We start from the raw sequence: 16,413 nt of genomic DNA, 5'->3' as shown, positions 1-16,413 counted from the left end.
ACAAAGGCTGTCTGAAGAGGCCAGGCTAGCTCAAGAGACAAGCGGTTATAAGTAAAGTAAGGAACAGGAATTAGACAGAAAAAGGACCTTGAGACGTTTCTTCTTAAAAAGATTGATTATGTAAGTGAGTTAGGTGCCAAGAGCCAAAGTTCTTATTTTATCCAATTGCTGAGCCAGGGAGAAGGGGGGACACACACACAGGGTGACACTCCTCCGCCCCCAACTCTTTAGATTCACGTATATGTTCACGTCTGATTGAAACAAACAAGCAAACAAAAACCCCGCTCCCAGGCTTCTGACAACCACAGAACAAAATCCAAAGGCCTCCTAAAGACAACAATAATAACAACCAGAACAGATAAAGTATATATTAGGCTCCAGTGATAACTAGATGAATGGGTCACAAGTCCTCGAAGACCTCAACTGCTGGAGGCTTGGTGCGGAAGGGGGACAGCATATAAACAAAACAGCCCTAGTAAAAAGGGAAAGAGTCTCAAATTATCATAAATGATCCCCAACTGCTGTTTGATTGCTTCCTAAATGGCAGTCAAAAGCAGCCACAATGAAAGGTACACTAATACCCCTATTTTCTATAGGCATAATATTACAAATTGGAAGTCTATTCCTAAACAAATATGAAAAGAAAAAGAAAAAAAGAACAGAACAGACACAAATGTTGTTATAAACATAATATCTAGATCATGGAAGTCCTTTTGGAATGCTTCCTTTATGGGCGAGAGTGGCTGAAGCTTCTCAAAGTCTAGTGAAGTATGACCGGCCGGTGTGGCTCGGTGGTGGAGCTTCGATGCCGGGAGCCGGTCCATCCTTGCTGTTTCAAGGGACCTGGCATATATGGCATAGGGTTCTTAATATGTTTGTTCACCTTCTTGGCGCTGTGTTTTAACCAAGGTCACCTCTCCGAGATAGATTGAATCCCCAGGTAGGGATTTTCCCCTGAAGTTAGGGAGGGAATAAAACCCCTCAACTAAGTGCCAGGTGGGTAATTAATCCCTTTAACTACGAACAATCATGCTTAAACTACATAATCTTTTCTCCCTGGAATGGAGATAAGAAACGCCCTAACCTTTGTAATAGAGATTGATAGGATTGAATCAACTGGTATAAATACAGTTGTAACAAGACAGAAACACTCAGGACTTAGAACAGAATCAAGAAGACAGAACCTACACGGAGCCTAGAGACAGAAGAACTTTGCTGGAGAGAGCATGCCGGAGGATCCTGGAGAGGGACTGGCCTCGGAGCCTAGAGACAGAGCCTAGCGGGAAAACATGGCAAGGGATCCTGGACTGAACCTGACTACAGAGATTGGCAGGAGAACCTGACTGGAACCTGGACACTGAACCTGACTGGAGAGCCTAGACAGAACCTGGCTGGAGAACCTAGCGAGGGAACATGGCTACAGAACCTCGCTGGAGATCCGAAGCAGAACCTCTCTGGAGATCCAGACCAGAACTTGGCTGGAGATCCGGGCTAGGCTGCTGATCAACTGAACGCTGTCTCCGTGTCATTCCTTCTTCGCCGACTCCGTCTACGCCTTTGGGAACCCCTGGACCTGCTGGGGTTGGACCCCGGCACTTCGACCTATGAACTAGGTGGTCACGGTTTGATTCCAAGTCAGGGCACATGCCCAAGTTGCGGGCTTGATCCCCAGTGTGGGGCATGCAGAAGGCAGCCAATCAATGACTCTCTCTCATCATTGATGTTTCTCTCTCTCCCTCTCCCGTCCTCTTTGAAATCTATAAAAATATATATTTTTAAAAATCTAGTGCCCTAGCTGGTTTGGCTCAATGGATAAAGTGTTGGTCTGCAGACTGAAGGGTCCCAGGTTCGATTCTGGTCAAGGGCACATGCCCAGGTTGCAGGCTCAGTCCCCAGTGGGGGACGTGCAGGAGGCAGCCAGTCAGTGATTCTCTCTCATCATTGATGTTTCTAGCCCTCTCCCTTCCTCTCTGTAATCAATTAAAATATATTTTTTAAAAAATCTAGTGAAGTACAGAAAGGGGACTTCTTTTCCTTGCAAACTTCTCTGGAGCAAGCCTGAGTATTCCTTTGTTGCTCTGAGAACCTTGTTATTTCCTTCAAGTTTACAAGCCTGGACGATTCTCAATGCCAATTCACTGTAGCACCTGAATGCCTCAGTCATGTCAGAGATGGAGCCAGGCATTTTTCCAAAGATGTATGTGCAGTGATTTAGTCCTCCCAATTTCAACCAGTTTTCCTGGACAACTCAGCGATGTCTCTGTAGCAGTGCCTGTAGCCTTCCCTGAACATGGATTTTCTTCAAATCCAATCTAATCTTTTTCTCCCCCTGGAGTAATCAAAACTATCCTATTCCTTGTGCTAAAACTTTCTTCCTTTGATGATTTACAGCCATTTACAATTGCTTTGTATAATAACATGCCATTTTTATTTGAATTCAGATACTCCATAAAAGCAAGTCAATAAAAAGTAGGTGAGAGCATGGCAACCATTGGCAAATTCTAAACCATTATACTTTGGATTAAAAAAAAAAATGACAACCACCTTGTTAAATTCATTTTATGTATTTTATAGTTAAAAACTCCCACATGGTCTTTATTCTTTTTGTTGTTGTTAATCCCCACCCGAGGATTTTTAGAGAGAGTGGAAGGGAAGGGGAGAGACAGAGAGAAATAAAGATGTGAGAGAGACGCATCGACTGGTTGCCTCCTGCATGCGCCCCAACCGGGGCGAGGGATCAAGCCTGAAACCACAGTACATGCCCTTGACTGGAATTGAACCTGACACCCTTTGGTCCACAGCCAATGCTCTAACCACTGAGCCAAACCAGCCAGGGCTCGTCTATATTCTTTAATATATAACTACAATCCACAAAAATACATATATAATTTTATATATGTACACACAGATACTACTACACATACACTACTACAATTGTTCATGTCCTTAGATCAGCCTCTAAGTGACATTCAATCCAAACATTGTAAGAAGAAAATTATTTTGCCACCATATATAGTGCCGTTACCAAAAAAAAAGTCTCCTCAGTAATTTCCAACAGCACGTGTTAGCACACAGTCTACAAAAACCCCTCCTTGTTTTTCTTCTAAATAGTCTTACGAAGTCATCAGAAATAAATAGTTCACCTTGAACCCTTCAGAAACAGGCAAGTCAAGCAGCTATTTAGGTATGTAATACTATCTGGTAACTCAGTACAAAGCCAAATTTGGGCGATCCATGTTGGCTTGTACTAGAATGATTTTCCTTTGCCCTGCTCATCTCTTGGGAACAGTTATTTATTAACAAGCTCAATGGAAAAAAGTTTGCAATTTATTTGTAATACTTAATGCCAGGATGAAAACACATGTTCATATTAAAGTGACTTCTTTGGCCCTGTAAAAAAAATTGATTTCAAACATTTCCAAATGTATGTAAATCTAACATCACAGAAGCTGCTGTATCTTTGTCTCAGTAATACTTAACATGATAAAATTATACTTGGCCAACATATGCTCGCATAAAATGATGTAATCTTATCTATGTTTGTATAAGACATTTTTTACCCTTCTGGTCACTTTGTCTCTTTACTGTCTTCCAAACATTTTTGCCATAACACTCCAAAATGTTCCAAAAACTGATGTAGCACTGATCAATTTCCAAAAGAAATTTATCTTCATAAATTACCAAGTAAAAAGAATGCCAAAAGGGTGTTCTTCTTGATAATGTTTACTGAAGCAACCTTCATGACCTCAAACTAGACTTGGAGTTTATGTTCTACTTTATCTTCTCCTGGCTTTCCGGAGACAGACATCAATACAGCTCGTATAGCTATCAGACCACCATAGGGATAGTTTAATGAGGACCATTCATCCACAGCGATTGGTACTAGATCTGCAATATGCACTTGCCACCATTCTGTGACAAGTTCAGCGTCTTCACTCACTACACATAAACACACAAAACCACCTGCAATGGCTCACCATGACTGGGAGCGTATCAGGTTTGAGTCTGTGCTTTGCATTTAATCTTTTTCCATCAATATTTAAAACATTTTAATCTGTCCTGCTTACTATTTCCATTGTTTAAAAACACCACCAGACAACATTCAGTCTCAATGACTTGCATCAATTCACAAGATTACTCTTTCAAAATGACAGCCCAGCTGGATATTTTATTAATGTAGATCCTGTGGAAGCTAATCAAGCCTCAAATAGTAATTTTTCTTAAAAGTTGCTGGGGGGGGGGGAGTTTCTATAAAGAAAAACATTCATATAGCATTAAGTAGAAAGCTTCTTCAAAAGGGGGTGGGGCAGGGCGGAGTCCAACCAGCCAACCAAAGAAAATTCTGTTATCAAATGTGGCTTTTAGTTCACTTGAAATCGCCATGAGTAATAGATGCTTACTACAAGTTGGACAGCCAAGTGTGTGTACTGATCTACACCAGCAATTCTCGACCTGTGTGCCTTGGCACACTGATGTGCTGCTAGAAATTTTAAAACATGCAATACTTGACTCTTCCATTAGACTGTCAAAAAATGACAACAGCCAACAATAGCCATCTGGTGTGAATGAATCAAAATTATACCTATTTTTTTTGTCATATCAGCAAAAAATAGGTTTTTTGGTGAGCCACAGAATTTTAGTAATTACTTTGTGTGCCATGAGGAGGAGGTTGAAAATCGCTGATATACACCATTTTATATAGGGGACTCGAGCACCAACAAATTTCGGTATACATAGGAGTCCTGGAACCAACGCCCTGTAGACACCAAGGGGAGTTAAGTTTAGGGGGAGTCAAAAGTTATACAAGGATTTTTGACTCCACAGGGGTCCAAGCCCCTCACACTCACGATCAACTGTACATTTTTTTTTTAAATCCACACTTAGCTGCAGACAGCAAAACTGCTAAAAACCAGATTCAAGGAGAAAAGCTTAAAAGTAGCCAGAGATAAAGAACACATTACCTTTAAAGGAGCAACAACTATGCTGACAGCTAAGTCAAGTTGTGGGTTATATTCAACAGTAGGATACTGGTTTCATTATATATGAGCAGTCAAGTGAGATCTTTCAAATGATGAAAGAAATTCTATTCGCAATGAACCTATCTTGCAAGGAAGGTAGTGAGAAAGATATTTGGTAAAAGAATGTCATCAAACAACCTACCCTTAAAGAAATTCTAAAGTGTGTTTTGGAAGAAAAAACTTATCCTAGAAAGAAGGTCAGAGATACAAGAGACATGAAGAATAACAAAGAGAATATGTAAATCTAAATCAGAGGCTCTCAACGGCACGAAAATTTGAATTATCTGAGGAGTATTTAAAAAATACAGTCACGCACCACTTAATGACAGGGATGGGTGCTGTGGGAACATCACAAGTGCACTTACATAATCCTAGATGGTCTAGCCCAGTCAGTGGTCGGCAAACTCATTAGTCAACAGAGCCAAACATCAACAGTACAATGATTGAAATTTCTTTTGAGAGCCAAATTTTTTAAACTTAAACTATATAGGTAGGTACATTGTTATTAACTTAATTAGGGTACTCCTAAGGCTTAGGAAGAGCCACACTCAAGGGGCCAAAGAGCCGCATGTGGCTCGCAAGCCACAGTTTGCCAACCACGGGTCTAGCCTACTACACACCTAGGCTGTAAGGCTACAAGGCTGTACAGCATGTAACTGTACTGAATACTGTAGGCAACTGTAACACAATGTAAGTACGAAACTTTTAATAGTCCAGTGACAACAGTTAATAATATTGCATTGTATATTGGAAAGTTGCTTAGAGTAAATTTTAAAAGTTTGGCTCAAATAAACTCATTAAAATTCTTACCAGTTTGTACATTTCTTATGCTGACACACTGTACATCTTAAACTTACAAAATGTTCTATGTCAATTATAACTCAATTTTAAAAATTAAGTAGAAGCTTGAAAAAACATGTGAACTGCAGCGCAAGCCCTGTTCAGAAAAAAAATTATAGCTTTACATTAAACGCATTAGAAAAGAAGGTTGAAAAAATTTTAATTCAGCAGTCATCTCAAATTGTTAGAAAAAGAACAAACTAATCCCATGAATTGTAGAAAGAAGAAAATAATGTGCAGGAAGTAATAAAATTAAAATACACAGACAATAGAGACGATCAACAAAACCCAAAGCTGGTTATTTAAAAAGACTATTAGGAGGCCCAAGATGGCTGCGGCACAGGCAGATGCTGAACTCACCCCCTTCCATGAACAAACTCGAATATATATGAATAGAGAGAGCAATTTCTCCTGTGAGACAAACGGCTGGATGAACAGCTTCTGAACAACAAACGAGAGAAGAGATGGACTAGAGAAGGAGGTAAACTATGGGAGCTGCCGCTGGCTCTGGAGGGCCATGTTTATGTCCCCTCCACTGAGGGCTGGTAGGAGCTCTACCTGGGGACCTTGGCCCACGTGCAAGATCAAAAGCAGGGCGTTCCAGCTACAATGCCTGGAGCCTTCTGGCTCCTAAGCAAGCAGAACAACAGGGTCCTGACCTCTGTGCTAGGAGCCACCCCAGTCGGAAAACCAGTGCCTCAGGCACCATAGGGACCTGCTCTGCTCCGACTGGCTTCCCAAAACCATCAGGCGCACAGCACCTGGACAGAGGTCACTTCTACAGAGAACACTTTGTACAGAGAAAGCTGAGGAGCCACGGATGCTCTCAGGGGATGTGAGAACACTCCAGGGTTAGAGGTGATTTAAGCTGGCCTCCACCTCCATAGGATGCATGGGGCTCTATCGAGGTGCTCTAGCCTGCCTGCTAAGTCCCTGCAGCACATTCCCAGACACCTCCCACGCCCATTTCAGGTCAAACAAACAGAGCAAGTAGGATCAACAGGACATTATTACACCTGCCCTCCCCATCCAGAGCTGCTCCTGACACCTTAGACACCCCCTCAGTTCCTACTGGCCTGTCAAAACCACCTGGCACACAGAGTCTACACAGAGGCCGCTTCTCCATAAGGCCACTATTTTCAAGATGTGGAGAAATAGCTATTTTGTCTAATTCTTCTAAGAAATGTAGATAAATAATTTACTTAATAACGAATTCAAAGAAATGGTCATAAGAATGCTTACCATACTAGAGAGTGGAATATAGGAACTTGGAATTTCAACTAAGAAAGTATAAAGAACTAAGTAGACCTTAAAAAAAAAAAAAAGTCAACAGACCTGAAGAATACAATAACTGAAATGAAAAATACATTAGAAAGAATCAACGTCAGATGAGCTAATACAAAAGAATGGATCAGCGACCTGAAACAGACTCATCCATATACAGTAGAGATATTAACAACAAAGGTGTCATGGGAAAATAGAAAGAAAAGGATGACCTTGACAATAATGGTGCAAGCTGGTTTATGCTAGATATCCATATGGAAAAGAGAAATAAAAAAACTGATGCTTCATAACTAAACAAAAATCAGTTCCAGGTAAACTGTACTTTCAAATGTGACAGGCAAAACAAAAGGCTTCTAATCTACAACACAGTAGAATAATAACTATATCCTCAGAGTAGGAAAGGACTTCTCAAATAGGACACAAAAAGCACCTACTGTAATTTTAAATCACTTTGAAAGAAAATAATTTAAAAAGAAAACAAACTGGTAAATTAGACATTAAAATTAAGAACTTCAAAAGACATCATTAAGAGAATGAAAAGGCAAGCCAGGGAGAGAACAGTATTATCTCAATAACCTCAATCTGGAAACATCCCATATGTCCATCAATAGCAGAACAAATTGTGGTTTCTTCATACACAATGGAGTACTATACAGCAATGGAAACAAATGAACCACAGCTATACTCAACAATACAGACTCTCAAAACCATGTTTAGTGAAAGAGGCCAGATACTAAAGAATACATACTGAAGGATTGCATTTACATAAAACTAGAGAACAGGAAAAAACTCAAATATGGTGTTAAGGAATGAATGCTTAGGCGGCAAAACTATAAAGAAAAGCAGGAAGTAATTACATGCAATAAAAGTCAGGGTAACAGTTACTGGAAAGGGTGAGGGGGGCTGTTCTATTTCTTGACCTTGGTGGTAGTTGCACAAATTATCTGTTTTATGAAAATACACTGATATGTATGTGTGGTGTGTGTGTGTGTGTGTGTGTGTGTGTGTGTACTTTTAAATTTTAAAAACTCAAAAATACCCAGGGGCTTCTGATGTTGGGTGGCCAGGAATGGTGCTCTGTATGCTGGGTGTGTCCAGGAGTATGGCACTACCTCTACTTACAGTTCAGGTATCTTAGCCATCTTACCTTCTAAAACATCACAAAACACCATCAAACAATGAACACTACACTGATAAACCAATATTTATTACAACTAAGAGCCAGAGCAAGTTTCTCTGGAATCCAAAGAGGTGACAGCTCTCTGAGCATGCAAACAGGAATAGGAATGCTCAACTCCCAACTCAAAATAAGAGTTACCTCTGGAAGGAAGGAAGGTTAATGGCATGTGGAAAAGTTTAAAGGCCTAGCGTAATGTTTTATTTCCATATCTATAATACTTTAGTTGTTTCAAAAAAAAAAAAGGCTAAGACAAATATGGAAGTGTTAAAATTTAACAAAATGGGGTGGTGAATATATGAGTATCTTTTATATATTTATTATATCATGATGGAAATGTTCTTAATTAAAGGGAGTAAAATAAAAGGTCCTACACTCTTATCAGCTCATTTCTCCAGGTAAAAATTCTGCTTCAACCTCAGCAAGGCATCAGTTAGCCGTCCAGAAACAAAGTAAAAATATTCAAAAATACTATGTTCTAGGCCGCCACCACTAAACGCCAGGTTTTCTTCTTCTCTAGGCTAACTATCACCCAGGTCTCATATCCAGTTTTTCACATACTTCATCATCCCAGCCATTTTATTCTGAATGTCCCTCAAAATGAAGTGCCAACATCCTAGTAACTGTACTGTGTATACTTCCTCCAATGTCTCATTTCGCCTTTTAATTCACGGACACTCCTGGTGAGAAAAAATTAGGTCTTTTTCTTTCCAGTTAGCCCAGCTATAGAACTACCCAAATTGCAGTAAGCACTGGGTTGTTATCTAATCAGTATCCACAGCCCTCTTTCGCAACGGAACCCAACCCGAAGTCTAAGTGATCACAGAGGTCCCATTCCCCTCTGGTTTGGCTAGAAGCATCTGACACAATTCTCCCCAGTAAGACCTGCGGGGGTCTTGTGCTGGTGGGCTTGGAGAAAGGTTTCTTCACTCTTAAAAGGAGATCTACAAGAAGAGACAGTCTCTCCTTCTTCTGAATGCCGGCACATCAGAGCATGCCCTGCGGAACAGAAAGAGCCATGTTGCAATCACTAGGCTTTAGGCCAGTGACGGCGAACCTTTTGAGCTCGGCGTGCCAGCATTTTGAAAAACCCTAACTTAACTCTGGTGCCGTGTCACATGTAGAAATTTTTTGATATTTGCAACCATAGTAAAACAAAGACTTTTATTTTTGATATTTATATTATATATTTAAATGCCATTTAACAAAGAAAAATCAACCAAAAGAATGAGTTCGCGTGTCGCCTCTGACACGTGTCATAGGTTCGCCATCACTGCTTTAGGCGAAGGCAGACTGAAAAGGTTGTGCTGAGCTCTCAACAAACCACCCCTATGGGGGCCCTACTCCAAATGCTGGGAATCTTTTTTCTAGACCACAATCTTACCCCAGTCATTGGTTATTGAATCAACTTCTTCCCAATGTTTTGTCTATCAACTAGGCCAGTGATTGTAAATCTGGTACCCGTAGTATTTTCTCTTTCAAATAACCCCATACCGAGAGTTTTATAAGACTTTCTACATGTTTTCTTAATTCTTTTTGCTGAATACAAAGATGAAGCAAGATTAATATTTTTAAAAAGGAACCTGCACATGCCCTGGTCAGTGTGACTCAGTGCTTAGGGCGATGGCCCACAAACTGAAGGGCTGTGAGTCCGATTCCTGGTCAAGAGCATGTACTTGGATAGCAGGTTTGATCCCCTGCCCCAGTCGAGGCATGTTCGGGAGACAACCAATCGATGTGTCTCTTTCATATCAACGTTTCTCTCTCCCCTTCCCTCTTCCCTTTCCACTCTCTCTCTCTAAAAAAGAAAAAAAAAGAAAGAAAAATATCCTTGGTTGAGGATTAAGAAACAAAACAAAACAAAAAAGAACCTGCATATTACATTTAAAAGGCATTAAAATTAAAAGTTTGCCCTGGCTGGGTGGCTCAGTTGGTTGGACCATTGTCCCAGAGACCAAAAATGTTGCGGGTTCAATTCTTGATCAGAGTACATATCTAGGTTGCAGGTTCAATCCCAGGTCAGGGTGCATATAACCATTCGATGTCTGTGTGTGTATGTGTCTGTCTCTCCCTCTAAAGTCAATAAACATATCCTCTGGTAAGATGTATTTTTAAAAAAATAAGGCACTAAAAGTTTTTAAAAAGCCATAGAAAATGTAAAACACAAGAGTTCCCTGTAATTACATCCTTCAAAGATAACCGCTGTTAAAAGTTTGGCATATTTTGATTCATGATAGGTAGCAGTTCCTATGAAATTAGTTTCTTTCAAAGAAAATACTCCTATCAGGATTTTTGGTCTTGGGAAAGATAGGTAGACATACATAAAAGGAAATCTGCAGCCAAAAGGGAAAGATTATGAAACATCCTGATGTAGAGGAAGGAAAGGGCAACAGACTTGAGAACAGGACAAACAGACTCAACCCTGGCCCTGATGCGCAACCATAAACCCCTGGCCTGCACTGACTCCATTTTTAGGTGAGATAAGAATACCTACTTCACCAGCCTGTTTGGGAACATTTATGAGACAGGGTGCCCAAATGCGTTCTAGTGGGGTTTTTATTTGCTGGAGCTTTGTGTTGTTTTGCTCTCCTTGCTCAGAAGAATCACCTAGGAAGCATTTGGAAATGAGAGTCCCAGATGCCCTCACCGAGAATCCCTGGGGTGGGGCCTAGAAATCCCAAGCAAGGGCATTCACTAGAGTAAAAAGCACCGCATGACTTGCTTTTACTGCTGTGCTGTTTAACAGCCGACACCAGGAGTGTGAATAACAAATGAGAATTCCTATTTTAAAAATAGATTTCCGTTATGCTTAAAAAGATGTCATTAAAAGAGACTTCATGGTACTTATGGAAGAAAACTTCCACTAGCAAAAGGAATTATTAGTTACATTTGAAACAAAGGACTGGAACTCATTTCTATCCCAATGTACCTCCATGGTTCCCCTTCCATCTCGGGCCACAGATCAAGGTACACTACATTACAGCAGTAAGCATTAGAGTAATCCCGTTCATCTCGTTTTTAAAAAAACTCATGAAAACTGGATTGTGGGAGATTTAAAATCCCCTCAAATTGCCCCCTCCAATAGAGACTGCAATGACTGGGCAAAATTTTATCCCTATTTTTTATCACACAGGTAACTTTATTTTCTTTCAATAGTTCAGTTTAAGACAATTCAAATGAATACTTGTTAGGTACCAGCTTCAATATGCAACATATGCCACTGATATAGAACCCATGTATCTGAAAGATCCCGAAGGCTATGCACCACCAGAATGTCTGCCGTGAGGTTTCCCTGAGTAACAGGATTTCAGATTCTTTTTCATTTCTCATGTTTACATGTATTTTTTTTAATTTTTATAATGAACAGCACTACCTATGTAATACTTAAGCTTTAAGTTCTTATTTCAAGAAGAAAATGCAGGCTGGCATGGCTCAGTGGTTGAGCATCAATTTATGAACCAGGAGGTCATGGTTTGATTCCAGGTCAGGGTAGCAAGCTCTATCCCGGGTGGGGCATGCAGGAGACAGCCGATCAATGATTCTCTCATCATTGATGTTTCAATCTCTCTCTCCCTCTCCCTTCCTCTCTGAAATCAATAAAAATATATTTTTAAAAAAGAGAAGGAAAATGCAAAAGCCTGAGAATTCAGTAAGGGTACATAATATAAAGAATGTTAAAAGGTTTTATTTTCCAAAGTCAACAATATCAGAGGAGTTTAAAAAACTGATTTTTCTATTTGGAGAAAATTAATAACCTTTCACATATTCTGCCAAGAATTCTAAAGCTCTTTAGCTTTAAAAATAACCATGTTTTCAAATGCTTTATATTATTGGGTCAACTGACAAACAAATACAGACAGTATTTGATTTGACTGAATCATTGCATCAATGTTAAATTTCATTAAGTTGATAACTATTCTAAGGTTATGTAAGACAATGTCCTTGGTTCTTAGGAAACACACAAGGAAGTTTCCAAAGGTAAACAGGCATGATATATGCAACTTAATCTCAAACAGTTCAGCAAAAAAATGCCTAACAGAATGAATGATAAAGGACATGCTAAGTAGGGGAAATGTTAACAACTGGTGAATCTGGGTAAAGGGTATGAGAGTTGTTTGTACCATTTTTACAATTTTATGTAAGCTTGAAATTTCTAAATAAAATTCAATTGGAAAAAAAACGACAATAGAGATAAAATAACATTCAAAATTGTCCTAAGAAAACACCATCACACTGGACTGACTTCAAGCAAGAGTTTATTGGGAGAAGGGGGGTTGGAAAGCAATATACTTAAACTGTGCTAATAAAAACACATGCAGGACCAACTCAAGCAAGACATGAAATTAGCAATCCAGCCCAGCTGGCATGGCTCAGGATTGAGCGTCAACCTATGAACCAGGAGGTCACAGTTTGATTCCAGGTCCGAGCACATGCCCAGGTTGCAGGCTGGATCCCCAGTGTGGGGTGGGCAGGAGGCAGAAGATCAATGAGTCTCTCTCATCATTGATGTTTCTCTCTTTCTCTCTCCCTTCCTCTCTGAAATCAATACAAAAAATTTTTTTTAAAGGAGCAATCTAGAAGAAATATGTGAGCCCTAAATGTAGTATTTTCTAGTGGCCATATTAAAAATTAAAAGAAACAACCAAAACTAATATTAATATATTTTACTCTGCCAATTCTAAAAGATTATCATTTTAATATAATCAATGTAAAAAGCATTAAGATATTTTGCATTTTTTTCATACGAAGTCCTCAAAATCTGGTGTGTATTTTACAATTACAGCACACCTCCAGGCAGATGCTAAATTTTCATAGGAAATATCTGATCTGCATTTATATTCAATAAAATGTACAGTTTAAGATGTGGGTTCATATAGCCAAGCTATTTCAAACATAGCTAAAAGTTTTCCAATCACTGATGTGAGTGTCAGTCTTTAAGTGGAAAAGTAAATTAATTAAAATTACATATAATGGAAAATTCATTCCTCAATCTCACTATCCACAACTGCAAGCTCGGTAGCCACATGTGGCTACAATAGGGGGCTGACAGGTTTAGATGATGAAACAAATTCCCTCTATGAGAGGAGGACCTGACCGTTAACACGTGGTTTATCATATTTATCAAAAGACTTCAAAGGTAGTTATGATAAAATAAGGACTGTATTCAAGTCATAATCAGACATCCTCTATACCACCACTCAGAAATATCCCAACACACAGCTTCTTTACCTTCTGCTGCAGCTGTCACACGTGGAGCTTGACTTTTCTGAAAATTGGCCATCAACGGGTCCACTTACTTTTAAACGTGGCAGAAAGAACTCAAGCTCTGGCTCTCGTAAGCCTCGATGTCCACTTTATACAGTGCAGTTTCAGCACAAATGCCATTTGAGAATCCCAAATGGGAGCTTGCACAGAACAGGATTTGTCTTGGATTTAAAAGAGGAAGTGACCCTGAGTACAGAGGTGTTTTTTTTTTCTTTTTAAACAGGTGTAAGAGATTAATTCAGTCAACACCAAGCAACACTAAAGATTCTCCAATTAATAATTCTGTGCCAAGCAACTTGATCGGGGATTTGGCTAGAATCCCTTTGGCTAATGTCAATAAGGACCTTCCCAGAGACATCCACATTTAGGCCATTCTCATCTAAATTAAGGCTCAGGCAATCTTTTGCCTGACAACAAAGAAGTGAAATCAAGATACACGCAAATGAATAAAATTCTGCCTGCTTGACAAATGGAAAAAAAAATTTGAAAAATAACTTAGTGCGGGCAAAAATATAGTTCCCAAGAACAGGAGTTACCATAAAATAGCATTTAGAAACCGTTCCTGGGAAATGTCTATTTCCTACTGTCTAGCCAGACTTTTCAACTGAACAATATTGTGGGTAACAATCAAAATCTAATCCACAACAAATCCTCATACTGTCAGTTCTTTCTCTGCAGGCATACCGGTGTTAATATTCTGTTAAACTTGAAAGGATGATGTTCTTTACAACTGATGAATCCTTTATTGTGAATTCACCAGTGCCTGATGTTACTCATACCCCTGGGAAGTGAGGTAAGAGAGTGAACAATGGTTTTTGTCAGCTTTTAAGTTCTATATTCTATACAAAATCCTTTTTTCCCTTCCCCTCCCACTGATCTAACTTGCTTTCAAGCGACATCATATGGGGGGGGGGGTGCTAAAGACATATACCTAACTAACCATTGTGTGGAACCTAAAATAATCATCATTGAAAAGTATTTTTATATCAACATGAACTATTTCTACTTAAAATTTAAGTTCCCTTTCTCCCTACAGAATCGTGTTTTTTTCCCCTAAACCCTTCCTTAAAGCTTTAAGCAGAATAAATACAAACGTTTTCAGCCATTCCATCTGCAAAAGTTTGTTCCTGGTTAGATTTTCACCCGTGGAAATAGTTAAGCCTTCTATAGAACACATTCTAACTTGCGGTTTTTATTAGAGTCTGTCAATTCCTATGTCATTAGATCCAGTCTCACTTCTCTCTGAGATCAGCTAACGATGCAGAACTTGTCCTTTTTAAAACAGTGAACAGGGAAAAATATCCACGACACAGCAGAAACACACTCATTCCAGCCAGCCCCACAGCCCAAGCGCCATTTCCAGAAAGCAGGTGGAAACGGGGTCCCCGGTCCCCCACGAGCGAGAAGGGTTTCCGTGGCGCGGCGGCGACCAGGCAGAGCCCACCCGCACCCAGGGACCCGCAGTCCCGCGGCCGCGACGCCAGCATCGCCCGCAAGCCGGGCCACTGACCCACCTCGCGGCACAAAAAATGCTTACAGGGCTTATCAGATGCACAACTACTAGGACTTGGGAGAATGACAGCAAAAAAGTAGGGTAACCAAAAAAGAGCCTTCACCTTCCCTCCTCGGGGAAACCCACTCTCAAAAGGGAGCCATCCCGGCCGCCAGAGAAGGGTCCCCTCCACCCCCACCCCCACTTTTCCAGACTCAGGCAAACGGCGCTATGTAAGAATTCCCCTCCGGGGCCGGGTGCCAGCGCGGAGGACCTCCCGGAGAGGGAGGCAGGCGCGCGGCGGGCAGAGGGACGCCCGCGGCCGGGCAGGAGCGCGCTCGCCCTGCGCTCGGGACCTTCGGCACTTCGTCGAGGCCACGCCGGGGAGCGGCTGCCCCCCACATCAGAGCCCACCTTGCCCACAAAGGATGCTCCAGCCGCTGCCCGGAGGGAAAGCCAGCACTGTCCCGCGGGGAGCGCGCTGCCCACTCACCCCGGCCACCCCGAGGTCGGAGCTGCGGACCGAAGCTCGCTTCGTCCCTGGGAGGGATGGGGGGAGGAAACGCGGTGGCGTCTGGACCGCGCGGGGCCACAGGCGGGTTGGAGGCTGCGGCGGCCGAGGCGGTCCGCCGCCCCCCGCAGCCCCGATGCCTTTCATTTGGCCTCTGCGGCGACCGAGGCGGCCCGACATCCATCCAGCGCTCAGCACTGCACCACGCAGGGGCGGGGGAGGGAGCGCCGGACCCGCCGCAGCCCGGACCCCCGCCTCCCCGCGCGGCTCGCCCCCAGCCCGCCCGCCCGCTCGCCCGCAGGCCGCGCTCCCACGGCGGGTGAAGAAGGCTGCGCTCGGGCGCTCGTCCGCTGCCCACCTCGATGTAGCCGGCCAGCGCCGCGGCGGGTGCCGTGAGCCCGAGCAGCAGCAGGACTAGGAACCTGCCCGTGGCCGCGGCGGCCGCGCTCCCGGTGGCCGCCATCCCTCCGGGTCGCTCTCGTTCGCGCTCGGCCTGAAGCGCACACACTGGGAGTAGGACCTTTCGCTCCGCGACCCAGAAGCATCTGAAGCCTGTTCGTCGCCGCCCAGGGGGTTTTACAGCGACCGGAACTGACTTCACAAAGCCACGCCCTCCTCCTTCACAGCCCAATGCCGGCCCGCGGAACCTCTCCAAGACACCGCCTCTTGGTCATCCCCGACCCAATCAGGGAGCGAGAGAGCCTGCCCAGCCGCGCGCCAGACCCCGCCCCCGGCCGCTGACAGCCCCGCCCCCGCCCGACCCCGGGCCGCGAGGTGCGGGAGTGTGCGCGGAGGTGTGCGTCGGCCGGGCTCCCGACCGCTTCGG

The 16,413-nt window shown here is 42.4% G+C and overlaps 1 protein-coding gene across 4 annotated transcripts in view; it reads right to left on the bottom strand.

Annotated features, from left to right (window-relative positions):
- APLP2 (amyloid beta precursor like protein 2) overlaps positions 1-16,143 on the bottom strand; it is a 54,983-nt gene extending 38,840 nt beyond the window's left edge. For all 4 annotated transcript variants that reach the window (XM_059675937.1, XM_059675938.1, XM_059675939.1 and 1 more), the window contains exon 1: positions 15,946-16,143. In XM_059675937.1, the coding sequence (XP_059531920.1) occupies positions 15,946-16,050 (105 nt within the window). In that variant the 5' untranslated portion in view covers positions 16,051-16,143. The remainder of the gene's footprint in view (positions 1-15,945) is intronic.
- Positions 16,144-16,413: the final 270 nt, after the last annotated feature.

Source organism: Myotis daubentonii, chromosome 19 (genome assembly GCF_963259705.1).
Source record: "Myotis daubentonii chromosome 19, mMyoDau2.1, whole genome shotgun sequence".
In the NCBI taxonomy this organism is placed as follows: domain Eukaryota; kingdom Metazoa; phylum Chordata; class Mammalia; order Chiroptera; family Vespertilionidae; genus Myotis; species Myotis daubentonii.
This window is presented reverse-complemented; position numbering and strand designations above follow the sequence as displayed.